An 18,750-nucleotide genomic window follows, 5' to 3' on the forward strand; every position below is an offset into this window, starting at 1 on the left:
TTACAAGTAATATGTAAATATGTGTCAATTTGGTGGCTATGAAAATCTTACAGCAGAGTTCAGAGGGCAGCAGAGTTCATCGCATGTCATGATCGCATGTAAGGTAATTTGTCACATTTGATTAAAACACATTTAAAGGGGAACTATGCAGTTTTTTTTAGCTTAATTTACCTTAACTGAATAGCTTCGCAGTCATTGGAATGGTTATATGACTTTTTTCAGGTTGAATGGTGGCCGTCTCGCATGATATCAGGTCTTGCGATGTAACGAATTGCTTTACGGCACTGCACACATTCATTTATATATTAGCCTTCTGTGTATCACGCCTCAGTGGACATGGCTCTGTGCGTTCCCCGGCTTCTTTGAAAACAAATGCACATGACCAGAGGGAGAAGATGGGAAGGGGGAGAGTCGCCAACGAGTTTTTATGACAGTGTTGTCAAATATCTATTCTGAAGCTGTAGGGGGAGCTCTATAGAGAAACCTGTGAGCAAACAGCGAGAAAACAGCAAAGAAATTGCCAAAACTGCATAGTGCAAGGTTTGTTGGTCATAATATATACACTAACGTATATATATATATATATATATATATATATATATATATATATATATATATACGTTAGTGTGCATTTGTTTTCAAAGAAGCCGGGGAACGCACAGAGCCATGTCCACTGAGGCGTGATACACAGAAGGCTAATATATAAATGAATGTGTGCAGTGCCGTAAAGCAATTCGTTACATCGCAAGACCTGATATCATGCGAGACGGCCACCATTCAACCTGAAAAAAGTCATATAACCATTCCAATGACTGCGAAGCTATTCAGTTAAATATATATATATATTTATTTTATATATATATATATATATATATATATATATATATATTATATGTTACTTTTTACATCCTTGTTTTATTGTTTTACAGCTTAAAAAATAAACCTACGCTAAAAAAAAGTTACTGGAGTGATGATTGTCACGACTATTTTACATTATCGCTCTCTATATGTTTTATTGAATTTATTTTTACAGGTCTACCATTATTATTCTTATGTTTTAAATGACTACGTTGAGAAAACGACTAAACAACAAAAAAAAAAGGTTGTATGTACCAGTATGTTATTTTTCTCAAAACTACACGAGGTAATAAAACATTAAGTTGGTGAATGGATCGGATTCTGTGTAAAAATAACGCACGTGAGAACGCAAACATGTGAACGGCCCCTAAAGCGGCTCAGATGGAGTCGGTTATCGTGGCGATATGCAATATCATTGCAGCACCAAAGGACCATATACAAATATTAATATTTATACAATACAACTATTATGGCATTATATGTGTTAAATAGGAATACATTGTAATAATGTTAATCTCATGGGCACATTATGCAATACCTGCCCTTCATCTCTCATCTCCATCACATTATCTCTTTCTTCTTCTCGCAGTCTCCCAAAGCTGAGCTTTGATTGATGGTCTTTGCAAACTGATTGTTTCTGTCACTCGTTTAATAGTTTTATCCTCAACAGTTGTTTGGTTTAGCTACTTACATCTCGAAGGCCAGACTCGCACTTTAAGGGCCGTTACATAGTCCCTTTGTGGACGCAAGCGTCACGGGCGATGCGTGAAATGCAATACACCGCTCACGCAACAGGGGGTAGTAGAGTCATAGTAGAGTCATAGCTCTGAACGCCTGTCTATGTCGCTTCAAACGCTCGCTTTATACGCGCGTCCTATTCGCTTTGGACGCGCGAATGGATTCAAAATGTTCAAGCGTCGAACTAGACGCGATAGACGCGAATTTGACGCTCTATTCACGTTTGGTGTGAACGCAGCATAATAACAGGCTGCGATGTCAAGATTGCAATGCTGGAGTGTGTGTGTGTGTGTGTGTGTGTGTGTGTGTGTCTGTCAGAGAGAGAGAGGCACGGGCGCGATCGAACAGTGGAAACTTAAAAACATACTCCGTCGTTTTGTTCATACAGGACATCATTAAAACTGCAAAGTGTTTAGCCTACTTATATTTGTGTAAAACACAACATATACAACATGTATTATAATTATAATTTTACAATAACTCGAATTAATATGAAATAATGTTATTTTCTAAATACTGTTTGTACATTAAAACAAAACCTAAACAATTATGTACATTTAACAAAACCCAACTGATTTATTTTAAATCTAATTCCCTGACATTCCCCGCTTCTGATTTGCAGACACACTGAGGGGGCGGGGCATTACGTAAACAACGACAAACGAAAAGGCCAATCATATCGCAAGAACGCGAGTATTTTGCATATGTCTCAAAATGCTTGTCCACAACAGTAGTAAACCTTCTTAAAATGTACGTTTTTATTATTATTTTTATGTGCTCAAGATTTCTCATAAACATCTCTGTGATATAACCTTGTTGTTTAACTTACAGCTCTTATCCTTAACTTTGTCTACACTTTTTAGCTACCGTCATGCACATTGATAGCCAGTATCCGAACTATAAATACAGGTCTTCCTCACATTGAAACAGTGCTGTCGAGGCAGTACAATACAACAATTGGAAGCGACAGACGATTATTAGCGTTTCCAATTTTTTTTTTCTATGCACTTACATTTCTAAATGATTTCAACGAATTAAAATATCTTTATCAACTGTCATAAAACGGATTTACTGCTAAAGGCATGGAATTAGGAGGGATCAACTGATCATCTGATCGTTTGATTGATTTAAGCCAAGAATTGTACACAAATTATGAAATTAATTGTATGTTTTAGGTTGGTTTTCAGTTTGTTTATTAGCTAAGTTCTCTCACTTTTCCAGTGAGTTTGTCACCATGGTAACTGATTGGTTTAGTTCTGTTAAGGGCTGCGTTTCCCAAAAGCATCGTAAGCCTAAGTACATCGTAAAAACGATCATACGACTGATCTTAATATTAAGGTCTGTTTCCCAAAAGCATCGTCGCAACTTAAGTAGCACTTAAAAATCATCGTAGATCTACGAGTGCTCTGGAGTAATCGTAAATCCCCAAGTGCATCGTAAGAAGACAGAGTTATGAGGTCACCTCCAGGACAACGCGCAGATTACACCTTTAACTTTATTCAAATGCGATGTGATTATAATATAAGGTTTTGATTGTACTTTATTGTACACTTTATTACTCTTTTTTTTTTTTTATAAAGTTAAATTACTGTATAAATGAAATGATTAAAAAGGTCAGAAAACAAAACAAAAAAAATAGAAATAATTTAATCTAATAATTCTAATCAAAATTAAATGAATGAATGAAAAAATAAATAAAAGAAATCCTTTAAATCTGTTTTTTTTCCCTTCAATTACATCTTTGTTTCGCTCTATCTCCTCTAAAAGGACATTAATTTCATGTTTTTGAAAGGTATCTTTTCTTGTTTTTTTTTGTTCAGCCATTTTGTCAGTGCCTCCGCCAGGTAGGTGCTTTATATAAACTTGTCTTGATTGCTAATCCACAACAGATGACAATTATTAGGTTAAACGTTCAGAATACGATTCCATATAAGGTTATATTTCAGCACTTCACGAATGGACAGCGACTCTTAAGTAGCACGTTCATGTTAAGTGCATTTTTGGGAAACGCGCGTGGGATTGCGGCGAGCGTTTGTAACCTTGCACGTAGAGAGCGCTCTTAAGAGCTAAGATCCATCGATATCGGGAAACTCAGCCGTGGTGTGTTTAGTTAATTAACCCCTCTAGTTTGCTGTCTTTTTAAGCCCTGTGTTGGTTTCAGTTCTTTGTCAGTTCTACGTCATTTTATGTTGGTTGTTCTGTACCTGATCCCTGTTCCTGAGATTCTGTTTTGAGTTTATCTCTAAATAAAGACTTCTGCACTTAGATCCTGTTTCAGCTCTGCTTGCTTTTAGAAAATCAGAGTGTGTTTTCTCTCGCATGGAGTGGAGTAAATACAGACAGCTTTGAGCAGGGAAATACAGTGGATATAAAGTCTACACACTCCTGTAAAAACAGCTGATACACATGGTATACTCCAAGTACCAGAAAGATGAATGTTTTGGAATGGCCCAACCAGAGGCCAGAACTAAATCTTATAGACCACAGGAGATGCCCTCAAAACTGGACAGATCTGGAACGCTTTTGCAAAGAAGAGAGGGAAAATATTCCCAAGTCAAGATGACTCCTGTCCAAACAGACTGAGTGCAGTAATAAATCAAAGGGAGCTTTTTTTAATCAACTTCACAAATCAATAAATTATTTCTGTGGGATGTGGTATTGCAAACATTTATGACAAGCAATAGGTAGAAAAGCTAAAAATTATATGTACCCTAAATACACACATTTTTTGACTAGCTTTTTTGGAAATGATGCACAACAAAAATATTGTGCTCATAAATTATAATTAACCTTTTATTTCTCATATCACATCTCATGTGTGCTCCCTCATGTAAACATGTAAACTAACTTTTGATAAAACTTTATAAGAGACAAAATTGTTTGTTGTGGTATAAAAAAAACTATATAGGCTGATATCACAATTAATATTGAAATGGTTTATGATTATTTCACTCTTTGTCTAGATTATATCATAGTTTCAAACATGTAACCAGGGTGTGATTTGTAAAAAATAAATAAAAATTTGTCATTGAAATTTTAATGCAGAAATTTAGACATGGTAGAAACACAGGGTAACTCATTTAAAGTGAACAGTAAACATACAGAAAATAATTGTTGAATTCGAATGATCTAAATTAAATACATTTTAACAAATAACTTATTGACTGCATTTATTTATACTATTTACAAGCCTCATGAGATATTAAAATTCCCCCAAAAAAATTTAGTCGAGGATAAGTCGTAGTGTCGTGCACGTTTTACTACGCTGTTTGTGACTGAAAATAAAATGAAATAAAGTTTGATGAAAGAGTGATGGCAGCGATAGTGTGTTGCGCTGACTACAGATAATCAGACCTCATGCATGTTGAGGATGGCAATACTGCTCTACTAAGGCAAAAGACCTTAACTCACCAGCGTGTGAAACTGAGAAAAATGACTTTAAAGTTATCTTAATGTCCTGACAATTGAGTTATAGGTATAATATTGTAATTTTCACATGTTGTAGTGTATACCGGTATTAACCTATCTACAAAAAAATGTTGAACTCAAATTTGACCTTTGACCCTTTTTCGGAAGTTACTGTATTCTGCCTTAGCATTGCCCATAAAATGACAATCGGTCATACCAAGGCAAAATACCTTAACTTTTATTTTATAGCACAATGTTATGATAACACTTAAAATGTAAGCAATATTAACCCTATTGGACTCACTATGATAAAAATGGCTTCACATGTATCAACAAGAAGTTAAAGTAGCCTAGTGAGAATAGTTGGAAAAGTATGAATGGTTTTAATTAACATGAATTTCATAAAACAAAGTTGATTAACATCACTAAAGTATAAAAGATGTGGAACATTTAAAAGTTTTTTGAAAAACTGATTCTAAAACTGAAGTGTGTGTGTGTGTGTGTGTGTGTGCGTGCGTGCGTGCGTGCGTGAGAGAGAGAGGCGCGGGCGCGATCGAACAGTGGGATCGCGCCCGCGACTCTCTCTCTCTCACGCACGCACACACACACACAACATATACCAGCAATGCAATCGCAGAGCATCAGAGCTAAGGCGGGGCTACAGATTAGGTGTCCCTAAAGAACCCAGCCTGTAACAACCTGACAGCCTGTAACAACCTGGGAGTTTTGACTAGCCGGTAGCAAGTTTTAAAAACTCGAGGTGGATGTAATGGATTTGCTTTCTCGTCGGTTGTTTGACATGGATTTTAACCAGGGTTCAACAAAAGGTAGGCTCTAAATTATTCCTGCTGCTGGTGTATAATGGGTGTGTCGTTGCGGCTCCAACCAACCAACTCGCGTAGTTTTCAGTCAGTGGACTGGCAGGCGAGAGCTAGCCTATGAGAAGCATTTTATTTCAGTTGTACATGTAGACTTGTATTACGGGCTGTGAATTAAGATATCATAAAAGCCTGCTCTATGCAGCGCTTGTTACTGGATAAATTGTTGATTATGGCTCGAAAAGTGTTTGTGTCTAGTTTGTGAAGTATCGCTAGCTTAAGGCTATGATTCAAAGCCATCTCCACCATCATTTTCCCCCGAGAGTATGCCATTCTTCAAACCTAGATGTCAATAATCTAACAAAAGCAATCATTGTGAAAAATGTACGTGTGTGTCTGAGGTTATTTAATTGCTACATCCCGTAACTCCAGCGCGGCAATACTTTGATGGTCGGTTAGAAGGCAGAGTGCCGTAACTTCACGGCAGCGCACCCGTAACTTCATTCGAGTGTTCAGGAGCAGCGAGAAACGAAGGCATAAAGCCGTAACTGACGTTACGGGCTTCTACCATAGTTTCCCCTTGGCTTTTTGAAGTTACGCCAAAAACATAATCTTATTCCTCCCAAAAAAACAATCGAATTTAAACTTGATGTTTGTCTATATGATAAAACTTATGTTTATTGTCCTAAAAATTACAATAACTAATTTTCGCCAAAAATTGAAGTTACGACCTTTTGCCTTAGTGCGGCAGAATTAGCTATAAATCTGTTGCCATTTATAAACTTTAGATTAAAATTATAACAATATTAATCAAATTACTTACCGTTCCAATCGGAAAAAAATCAGTAATGCATGTTTTAACATGCTGGTAGGGAAACTTAAATCACAAAAAATTACAAAAGAAATCCCGCTGATAACAGGATCAGTGGCTTGGATATTAAGATGATAACACTAACTTTTGACACTTTTGCCTTTTTCAAAACTCATTCTTCTCCCTTGTTCCACAGCGTATCAGCTCGGAGAGGAGTTTATTTTAAATAAAAATTACGAAAATGTTAGGAAAAAGTGGAAATAAAGTGCCTAACAGGTATAGAATAGTGTGTAAGGGTTAGGAGAAGCATCCATTTATGATTTTAATAGACACTGAATATGTTGTTATTATTTGACTGTTTTATAATATATCGGGCTTATGCTATTTATATATACTATTAATATTTATCAGGCTTATGCTACTCTGAACAATGCCTGAACGTTGTATTTTGAGCACTTCTTGCGTTGTTTTTTCCTCTTCACAAAGACTCGCTTAACTTAGTCCTAAATTGTAAGTCGCTTTGGACAAAAGCGTCTGCTAAATGACTAAATGTAAATGTAAATATACTACAATACACTGGGGTGCGAATAGAACCTGCCAACTAAATAAATAGCATCTAACAACTATTTGCACTTAGTGCAAAGAAAATACTGCTATTTTCACCGTGTATTTAACACTCAAATGCACTCAAATGTAAAGAAAACATTTTTTTTTCCTCTTTACACTCAGTTTAAATAGCATCTATCGCTATTTGCATTTAGTGAAAATAGCGCTGCCTTATCCAAAGCAGAAGCCAGGAAATTTCCCTAGGCCAATGGCACTCTGCGTGTGACAATTCAGCTTTTCATGATGGATTTTACTATTATAAACTCTGGGACAAGAGTACAGCAATAAAAAAACATTCACTTTACAGTTTCACTTGTAAAGTAGCATAAACAAAGGAAGATGGTGAAAAAAAAAAAAAAAGTTTATTTTTATTTTTCTGTCACCTCCATATAGTAAAAATAAACGTGCCCACAGTGTGTGACTTCATACCTGGATTCGCCCGGGCACCAGACTGTCAGCAGTGGCAAAGATGAGCTGTTTGGCACTAGAGCTCTCCGGTGATGCCAGGATAAACTGCTGTTTGGGAACCGTGTTTGAGTCCAGTGCCGTCACTATCTGAATCTTCTGACCCGTCTGCTGGTCAGTGACTATCTGTGGGAGAGAAAGTGTGTGTGTGAATGTGTCTGTGTCATCATCTATGACAAAGCATGCATGTGTGTGTGTGTGTGTGTGTGTGTGTGTGTGTGTGTGTGTGTGTGTGTGTGTGTGTGTGTGTGTGTGTGTGAACCTGTATTCTCTGCGGGGTCGTGATGGAGGGGTCAGTGGAGATGATCTGAATGCGCTGAGGAGAGTTGCTCATCACTGAGCTGTCTGACGGAGACGACTGTACCTGCAACACACACACACACACACACAGTACATTCATCTTCATCTGAGAGTCAAAGACAGTGTGTTTCCATGGTAACTAAGTGGTTCGCTTCAACAAAGAGCCCAACAAAACAATTGAAACATAAAACATTTTTTCATTCGCTTGCTAAATTAAAGGCATTCACACAAGACAGTTTGAGCACGGAAAATGAGAATGAAACGTTTCCCACTGTTGTCTGTACATGTTAACATTAATGGCTCAAGATTTGTACATTATTAGCATCTGTCAACCACTATTGTTAACGGCAGTGAGTGAGCAGCACTGCGTGGGTATATCATCACACAAAATAACTTTCCCGAACATTTCCGTCCACAGTTCCACACTGTGCGATTTATAATAGTGCTTTACGATTGTTGCTTGTCAGACTGTACGAACATGATCCCAGATGTAAGCCATGTCACACTGTAGGATCTCAGTTGTCATTAATGTCAGACTGTACGACAGTCAAGACGTGTTACGCACGCAAGAAAACTCGTCTAGAGTTTTACATCATCAATGACACGTTCAGTGATGTGAGCTTCACTACACGCGGGATTCAAATGGTACAAAGAAATATCTAACGTTAATTATGGTCATGGAAAACGAAGACAATGTGACGGTGGTCGTAGGAGAATCACTGCAGGACTGAGAGTCAAATCTTCTGACACAAATCTGATCGCAACGCTCATTAATCGGCTGTTGGTGAACACGTCAAACTAGCGATCACAGACTTCAGATTTTAGCCAAAGATCAGAGGAATCTTTTAGGATTTGCTAAATTTGTCTCAGACGACCAAATCGTGGCCAAAATAGCACAGTGTGCACGACCCGGCTTAAGGCTATCTAGACAGACAAATCCCTGACAATATTTGACCCTGTATGGTACAGAGTTGCCATATGGCATCTATACATTTCTACAAATTTCCTTGCTATTCAGAAAAAGTGCAATTTATTGCACTATGAGAATTAAAAGGGCAGGCCTTAGGGGAGCCAATGATGTGCTGTTTTTATGTCACATGACATTTGAGTGTCAATCCAAAACTCTCTTTCCCACCGTCACCCTCACACCAGTTGAGGTGCTTCAGAAATTACTCTATTAACCTCATTTCTAAACATCTCTTCTCATGGGAGATTATTTTTTTTTGCAGCATCTTAAGTAAATTAGATATTTTTATTCACAAATTCACTTTGTCTAACATAGTTTTACTGTAAATTGAGAAAATATCAATGTTTCCACATGGCAACGCTGTACCACAGTGGAATTGCTATAATGTATTTCCCCATTGGGATTATTTTTTTTTTGATAGTAGCATCAACAATATGATTGCAGTTATTTATTTCTTTGAAGTGTTTATTGTAGTATAGTTGTATTCATGTATAAATAAAATGATTTCTTCTTTTCAGAAAATTAATACAGCAATATTTTACGTAAAGGCCAATAGGAAGAGTGCAGAGTTAGCTCTTCCCTGTGATGAGAGTGAGGATGAGTTGGCCAAATGATAGGGAATGATAGGGATTAAATGATAGGGATCTACTTATTTTTGGTTTGCATGAAATCCAAGTATATAAATCTATCAATTTCTAAAAGAGATGTGCATTTAAATAGAGAAGTATAATTTTATAGAAAAAAATACTTTTTTTGAAAATGTTACATTGTGATACACTTTTTTTTTTTTAATCTTTTTTTATTTGTACAATTGAAGCTATTTCATGTATTAAAACTTATTTGAAAAAAAATATTTCATGGTTAGAACATAATGCATACTATAAGACTTAGTTAAGACTACAAAACTATTATATTCAAAACTACTTCTATGCTTTCACTATTTCTTAAAGTGCCTCTTTTATACTTTATTCTGATATTACCTTTCACGTATGGCGTAAAAGCGGTTTATGAATGTAAAAAGTCTACAAAGTCTCAAAGTGCATGACAGATGGAGTGATTTTCATCCACAAAAAAACAATTCTGAATTGTCTGAATGAGTCGTCAGTAATTCCAGTCTTATTCCTTATTCCAATTCCTGCTCGAACCTGCTAGGTTTGAAACTAATTTGCATAATTACAGCCTCTGGTCTTGATCGGCTGATCAGCGTCTCTTTGCTCCGCCCTCAAACACATCTGAGACTGGAAGAGTTTGGTTCGTGTTGTTCATGTCGAGAAGACGCTGTTTTCTGAGATTGATACGGTAAAACCCACGCCATCGTTACTGTTCGTATCACTGTGTGTCAAGAGCTGAGAGTCAGGTATGATAATGAGCGGTTGGTTTCTGACCAATCAGAGCAGAGCAGCTCTCAGAGAGGCGGGGCTTAGAGAGACTGAATCCTTTATTCAACCGTTTCAGACACTGAGAGAACTGATGCTGCAGTGGAGATTATTAGAAATGTTTTTTTTTTTGTATGTTTTTTGACATTGGATGCATGTAAACCTATAGAAGGAGACTCCAAAACAAAATTAGGAGCCTGTAAAATAGCATAAGAAGGGCGCTTTAAATCCCTCCTTGTTCTAACCAGTACTATTTCAGAACTTTTTTTATTGTTAGTGCTTCTGGCGTTTTTACAGAAACAGTATCTGTGAAGAGTTTCATTCAGGATTCAGGCGCCATCATAGCACAAAGACTGCACTTATCAGAATTACAAATTACTTGCTCCTATCATCTGACCACGGCTCTTTAGCTATATCTCTCCTTTATAGTGCTTTTAGAACTTAGTGTTGACTTTGACAATATAAACCATGACATTTTCTTGGATAGGCTCGAGAATTATGTTGCATTTGTGGGCAGACATTAGCATGGTTTAGGTCCTACCCATCCAATCACAACTAGTTTGTTAGTGACGAGATGTCAGACCAAACACAAGTATGAGTGCCACAGGGCTCTGTATTCGGTCCTATACTTTTCTCCTTGTATGTGCTTTAGTGAAGGAAATTTTTAATCAATCATAACTAACATTCCTTTTTTCTTGCAGGATTAACATTTATATGCTTTTGAAAGCTAAATGAATTCTGACAATATAGGTATTAGTTACTGAAAACAAGACAGTTGTCTAAGATTACTGTAATTCACTATTACTATAAGTTCAATAAATAAACTTTTCAAATGGTTAAAATTTTAGCAGCAAGAGTGCTTACTAGAGCCAACAAATACGATTATATCAACCTAATTTTATCATCACTTCATTTTAAAATTCTTCTCATGAACATAAATGTCAGGTTTGGGTGAAGGGATGAAGCGAGGACTCAAGATGCAAAACAATGGGCTTTTATTTGTTATAAAAAATTACAAAAACTACCCCGTGGGGTAAAACAGGACCGGTCAGCTTGACTTGGCAGGACAAGACTTGGTAGCAGGAGACGACATGGCTTCAGGGATCAACACACAAGGAATGTATGACAACGAACTGGCACAGGACTGCAAACACAAGGAGAATAAATAGGGCAGATACAAAGCAGGTAACGAGGGAGGACAGGGGGGGCAAATTAATCAATAATCAGAAAACAAGAAGGGCACGGTTAGACAAAAGAGGTTACGTGTGTGACGTCACTGTCTGCAGTAACACACACTGAGTGACAGAAAGACTGAGCTTCAGCATTAGTTTTCAGCGTGAATGCTGCGAATAACACACAAACACATCTAAAATGGGAAAGAGCTTAATTGAGATTAACTGTACAACTAGATTAGTATATTAGGTATATATGATAGATAGGTATATTTTTACAGACTGCCGAAAGCTACAGAACAGAGAAGCAAATGGATCGCTGAATTTCACAGAAACAACTGGATCCAGGGAGCGAAAGGTGGATTTGCAGTTTTCATTTTGTGTCAATATGCTGAATTTGGGATCAAATTTATACCTTATATTGTATTGTTATATATTGTATTTACAACTCATCAATTAAATATTTACCATCATATATTCAGCATAATTGGATGTTTTTAAATTAACACAGACAAAAAACTATACAAGTTTTAGGGCTGGATGATATGAAGATGTATATAACATTGATGTCAGTGATCACCCAGATTTAGATCTGCCTATATTGTATTTATATAAAGCGTTCACAGGCAAATTTGCTTTATTTCCCCGATGTCGAAATCAGGCTCATATAAATGTCAGGAAACATGATTCCTGGCGGCATGTCAATATCTATGGATCACTGAATCTTTGGTAAGTCGTAAGGAACACTATATCAAGTCCAACCTTTAGTTTAAACTGATAATCGTTTGTTTTACTCGTGTTTTCGCAGTTTCCTCTATTAACTCCAGTCACTCAGCAGCTCTTCTGCCACTCAGTCCGGCTGAGGGAGTGTGTTCCTGCGGGAAAGTGACGTCAATGCAAACCCTCTATAAACAGGAGAACACATGGCACATAGAAACAAACATGACAAGCCATGTGCTCAAACAAAACATGCAGCCAATCAGAGCACTCACCGACTGCGAGTCACTCAAAACAAGACAACAAGAAAGCACGTGGCCGAAGTGACAATAAAGCTTTAAATGTCTAGCTCCCGCAAATCTCCTGCCCGTTGATAGATCCTAGAACGTCAAAGAAGTAGGCCTAGATCCTTTTTCTAGAAAAGTAGAACTGTTTCCTAGAACTGTTCGGGACTCTCTCATTTTGAGTATAACCTAAAGACCTATTTTGTTTAGTCAAGCATACACCTAATAAATTCATTTATACCTCACAGCTCATGGTTATGCTTCATTATTGAGGTCCATACACTGTAAAAAATGAATCATGTGTCTTGTAATTTTCATTAAAAAAAATTGAGTTGATCATTAAAAATATTATGTATATTTTATTAAGAAAATTGTGGTTCAGTTTTTGTTGAAAATATTGAGAACATTTCACTAATAACACCAAGAGATGCATTTTCCTATTTTTTTTAAGGAAACATACACAATTTTAAGGCTTGAATTGAGGAACTGATAAACCTCATAAAATTAAGGAAAAGGGGCTACCTATTTATTTTAAGAGAATTAGCTCATTTATGCGGTTTTATTTAGAGATACCATTGTATGTTCCCAGCATGCTTTGCACATGGCTGGAAATGGAGAGTAAATCTTGAAATAAAGTGTTATTTCATGTGTTTTTGAGTAAAGGGAAACATCTGTTAATGTTTAATGTTCAGGTATGTTTGACATTTGAAAGAGTTTCTATTATGTTAAAGTTTTGATCGTTACCATTGTGCAGAAGAGTAGGGCTTATGGTTAGGTTGTGAATAACTGCTTTTTTAAATATTCTGAAGCATGTTGTTTTATACATGTAACAATAACTCTGCTAATGATAGTGCAGTAATAAGTTTGATTCTGTGCTGTCCTAGCAGCATACAGTCTTATTATAAAACAATATATCTCAAAGTTAAATATAAACAGGTCATATCCATTCACTTGACTTCACACAATTTTGAGAATAAAAAATACTTAAAATAAAAAAGCACATTTCACTAAAAACAATTAATTCATTATGTCTAAATAAATTAGGGCATTTTACATGATTTATTCAGGTAGATTCCATGAATGAAATCAAGCTTTAACTACTCAAAAATAGTATGTGTAATATTGTTACCATAATTTTTTTAAGTAAATTAGCAGTAACATTTTTTACAGTGTAGGAACCGAAGACACCTCTCATTCCACTCCCATCCAAACTGAATTAAACTAAGTGAATGGCATCTACACCAATATTAGTGTGTTTGCATTCCTTCCTGTTATGGACTGCACAGAGGATGAGCTGCTGCTGATTCTGGGTGGACACTACATCTAGTAGAGATGGGTCGGTCATGAATGAGTCGTTCATTTTAAACAAATCTTTAATATGACTCGAGAACAACGAGTTGTCTCAGAGAGTGATTCGTTCATTTTGTGTTGACTGCGCATGCGCAACATCCTATAGGTTCTGTATTGGAGGTTCTGTATTGGAAACAGAAATGATTAGTTCACCTCTCGAGTCTTCGGGTCTGATTCGTTTGAGTCTTTCGTTCTTTTGTCACGTGATGAACGAATGACTCGAAGTCGACAGACTCGAAACGTGAACTAATCAATTCTGTATCCGGTACTACAGACTGAATAGCTCAGTTTATGAGGATGTCACGGGGTGAACGGACGGCAAACATGTAACATTTTAAATACATTCTGGTCAAGTGAACGAAATGACTCGAAAAAAAGAGTTGTTCATTTTGATGAACGAGATTCAAAGATCCGACTCAGTAAAATAATCCGAACTTCCCACTACTAACATCTAGTACTTCTCTCTCTCCCATGATCACTCACCTCTGAAATCTGCTCAGTGGTCAATACCTGCTGAGCCAGCACCTCCATATTGGTTGTCATGGTCATGTGAGGTCATTAGAAGTGTCTGATTGGACCAGTTCTGCATCTGCCAACAACACCTCCACCTATGTGCCAATCAAATATTGATTATGAAGCAGTATGTTTCACAAGCACAACATAATACCAATACTTGAAATGGACAGTCAATTTCGGCATTTTTCTGAAAGATTTTATCTCGGCAAGGAAAAAAACACTTTAGTCAAATAGTTCGCATTTTTAATTCCAGCACAGATATGCTCATCGTCCAGGAAAGAAAGAAAACGCGTGTGTATCAGTATCAGAATATATGATCCGTGCATTATGTCTTAAAGTGACGGCAGTCTAATATTCCTCCTGTCTGTGTTCTTAATTCTGCAAAAAAATCACTCACTGCTCTTGACTGAATAACTTTTGTAACTTTAATAACGATTTATCTATATTTAATTTATACCGTGAATTATTCAATTTCTCTACCTAATCTGAACTGTTAGATTTACCTGAAAAGCAGTCTTTATTTTGTTTTCATCTTTGTTCTATTGAGTTTATCTGTGCTTTTGCTTGTAGTTTGATTATTTGTTCTAATTTGATTACAGGCTTACTTGTCTTTAATAGTGTTTGAAATCTATATTTTATATTATACTTGTGTAGAATTTTTTATTTTGCATTGTTCTTGCATTCCATGTCTGGGGTCTCGTTTATAAAACTGTGCGTAGGATCCTTACTAAAAGTGTACATGTGCCCGAAAGCCAAAAATGGTGTACAGCAAAAAATATTCAGACTTATAAAACCATGCGTACACCAGAACCTGTGCAAAATTCCTTTTATGAATCCCAGTCAGAGGAAGATTGCACACATGAGTCTCCACCACGAAATAACCATATATGGAGCTTACAACACATACTTTTACTATGCATATCCTCATTTGCAAATAATTTGCATATGATTATTCATCCAAGTGATACCATGTTTAACGGTACAAGACATTAGGAAAATATGAGATACGGATGTGCTTCACATTACATTGATAACAATAACTTAGTAGCCTATCCTTGCCTTGTTTTTGAATAAATAAATCAAATAGTGTAAAATACATTTCAGAGAAAGTTTTCTCAATCTTTTCCACTAGCCAAATTGTATTTTTAATTGATTTATATTTTGAATGGAAACAGATAGGCCTTGTTGTGCATTATTTGCACGAAAAAAAATTCTCAGACAATCTGCTATTATCATGATAAGCAATTATCTCTGTAGTTCAAACATTAAAACACAACATGATGCCACAGGAAAAGTATTCAAAAGCATCGCATCCACTACAAATATTTATATTTATTGAATATTTATTTCATGTAATTTAAGTGTTTAACTCCATTAATAAGAATGGCATATTTATTCTAAATGTTTAATAAAAAAATTACTAGCCAATGGCGACTCGAGCTTCAGTGTGTCCGTAGAGGGTTGGAGTTTATAACATTTTTCCGACAAAAAAAAAAAAAAAGTCAGAATTGTCAGATAAAAAGTCACATTAACCTTTTTTATTTTTTATCCCGTGGCGAAAACAAGCTTCCATACAACTGATCATATTTTATTTTATTACATGCAGTCATTGCCTACTTTATAGAAACCATGTTGTATTTAGAATGTTGTTGGATGACAAAAAAAGCTGAATTTTTCATCAATGCAATGTTAATTCTGGATAAATTCTTTATCAAATGTAAGTGTATAAAGACAAAACATTATTTCTTTGTATTTAAAAAAGTGATGCAGATGTTTTCCGTCATTTTTTATTCAATTATGTGTGTGCCTTGCTTTAAGCAGTCTCCTTCTACACTTACAAATGTCATTAAAAATGTATTTCGTTTATGTTCAATAAAAAAGCACCCTACCGCCTCATAGCGGAAGTCATGTTCAAAACACAAAACAAAATGGAGATTCTGGCGCAAGGCCAAGAAAAAAAACACAACATAAAGGCTTGGTTAAACGTCCGTTAAAAAGAATTAATACTCAAAACATTCGTTATTCCTCATGGCAGCAATATTCATGTCAAATCGACCAAAATTAGTGAACACAGGCGAAATCCTCCCACTGAAGGACCCGCGGTGGCAAAGGTAAAAGGGTCGAGTTCATATGTTAGCTCTCATGCTAACCAGCTAATACTTCAAAATGTATTAACCATATGAAAATAATTGATTTAATTATACTTGTATACAGCAGTGGCTGTAGAATAAGTGGAATATACCGGGCGATCTAAAGCACACTATGCTCGGGTTGGTCTTTTGTCGTAAATAAACCCACCAGCTCGCTTGTTGACAGCTCGGATGAGTTTTTGAGGACAGCTCGGGCCTGTTTCTCTGCAGCCACACAACAAGCTGCACAAATGGGGTTATTATTATTTTTCACGCGAACGTTTTGACCAACCATTGTGCGACATGCAGAAATGAAAAGCTGCTTACCTGTGATATGAACAGACGTGTTTTTTAATGCCCTCGCGTTTATTATTGCACATTATTTGTTATTGTTTTTACTCCAGTGAAAGGTCATAGTTCGTGACCCCGTTTGCCAGCGTGCGAGAGTTTCTTCTTGTCGGGCGCGTTCACGTGCGTCTGGAGCAAGGCGCCGCTGACGTCATCGTGTCTGTCTTCAACACGAGCGCGGATTGGTTGCTTGTTTTAGACACTTTATTCACAAAGAATTGACGTTAAGATAACATGTGAAATATATATATATATATATATTTATACCTACGGCAATCCTAAGTTAATTATGGGCTTCTGTTTTTCTTTTAATGCTTCTAATAAAAAACAAACGGGCTTCTTGACCTTCATAAACACATTGTCATTGCACTATTTCTTTCTGCCTCCACACAAGTAATAAATTATAATTAATGGATTTCCTGTTTTGTGTCAAATTTCTCATTCAACCTGTAGATCTTGATTTAGAACCATAGCATGTAAAAAAATTTTTTTAACTGATAGCAAGAAAGAATAATGAGAGGTATTAATGCAACTTTATGAAATAAATGGTATAAGGTTATTCTATAACTGACTACATTTCTGTTTTACAAAATAATTATATTTCAGACAAGCAGGAGATAGGGGTGAACTATAGCAAATAATGATTCTGTTTTTACAACACATAGCCATGCAACATGGAATAAGGATTTGTACATGAAAGTATAAACATAGTATATAGTTTATATAGTATAAATAAAAAATGGAAAGAATGGACGAATAAAGGCAGATATTATTTTTCACACTTTGGTTACACTTTATTATTTTAAGGTGTCATTGTTACAGTGTAATTATATATTTAAGTACTGTGTTATATTATTTAAGTACATGTTGTTACTATAGGGTTAGGGTAGGTTTAGGGTTTGGTTGAGGGTTAGTTGCATGTTATTATGCATAATTTACTGTTATTACTGTTACATGTAACATATGTAACAAGGCTTTATACGTTATATCATATAAATCCAGTTTGAAGCAACAAGTTGATAACAACTTTTGGGAACACTTTATTTTACAGTGCAGGTTACTGTAAAGATTACAGTAAAGAACTGTTCACAGCTGCTCTTGTTTTGCTGCTTTTACAGGTGTGCTGTATTTTTACAGTTTAATTGTAGTTGATGATTTACGGTAATCTTGTAAAATCTACAGGCTTACTGGCAACCAAAATGAAAACCGAAAAAGTTCTTCAGATGAACTGAGGAGAGCAGCAATACGCCTCTGATTCGCCCACTCAGAAGGAGAAGAAGAAGAAGGAGAAACTAAACACAGGAGGTGAAAGTGACCAGGGAAGGAGACCAGACATTTTTTGGATGTCAATGGAGGAGAGGCTTCACTTTACCACAAAGTCGTAATTATGAGTGGGAAACAATGGATTTTGTTTTTGAGCCCAGATTTGGAGGCATGTCAGTGAGTCGTGACTTACAGAAAACCGTTCCCGGGTCCAAGCCTCCACTAGCTTCTCCCAACAGTCGTTTACAAGCACTATTTATCTAGGATGGCCATCTGGGATTTCGGTATGGAGATAAAGGTTAAGATTATGAATTTGTTGTATATGAGTGAGCGAGACACAAACTAACACAGGGCTAGTTGTAACACACTTGTTTTAAATACTTCCACACATCCCAGCATGACGAAACTTCGTGTATTTAAATCTTTGGAAGATATCACTGACCATTTATTTAGCCAAAGCAAAGGTAAATTTACTGAGCCCCTATCTATGATATTCTATTCTATACTTTTATGAATTCTATTGAAAAACATGAGAAAAAAGGTGAATAAAGACTGAGAGTCAATGTTCAGAAATTATTAATTATTATTATGTTTTGAACTATGTTGTATAGCTGTGGTTTCCGG

General features: G+C 36.1%; 1 protein-coding gene across 2 annotated transcripts in view; it reads right to left on the reverse strand.

Moving 5' to 3' along the window:
- nr2c2 (nuclear receptor subfamily 2, group C, member 2) overlaps positions 1-17,021 on the reverse strand; it is a 33,561-nt gene extending 16,540 nt beyond the window's left edge. The window contains exons 1-4 of one of the 2 annotated variants that reach the window (XM_084086541.1): positions 16,843-17,021; positions 14,354-14,478; positions 7,967-8,068; positions 7,669-7,830 (exon numbers count right to left, since the gene is read on the reverse strand). In XM_084086541.1, coding sequence (XP_083942667.1) covers positions 7,669-7,830; positions 7,967-8,068; positions 14,354-14,419 — 330 coding nt within the window. In that variant the 5' untranslated portion in view covers positions 14,420-14,478; positions 16,843-17,021. The remainder of the gene's footprint in view (positions 1-7,668; positions 7,831-7,966; positions 8,069-14,353; positions 14,479-16,842) is intronic. The other variant, XM_084086540.1, reaches the window with a different exon arrangement.
- Positions 17,022-18,750: the final 1,729 nt, after the last annotated feature.

This window comes from Abramis brama (assembly GCF_963993115.1).
Source record: "Abramis brama genome assembly, chromosome: 16".
Taxonomy (NCBI): Eukaryota; Metazoa; Chordata; class Actinopteri; order Cypriniformes; family Leuciscidae; genus Abramis; species Abramis brama.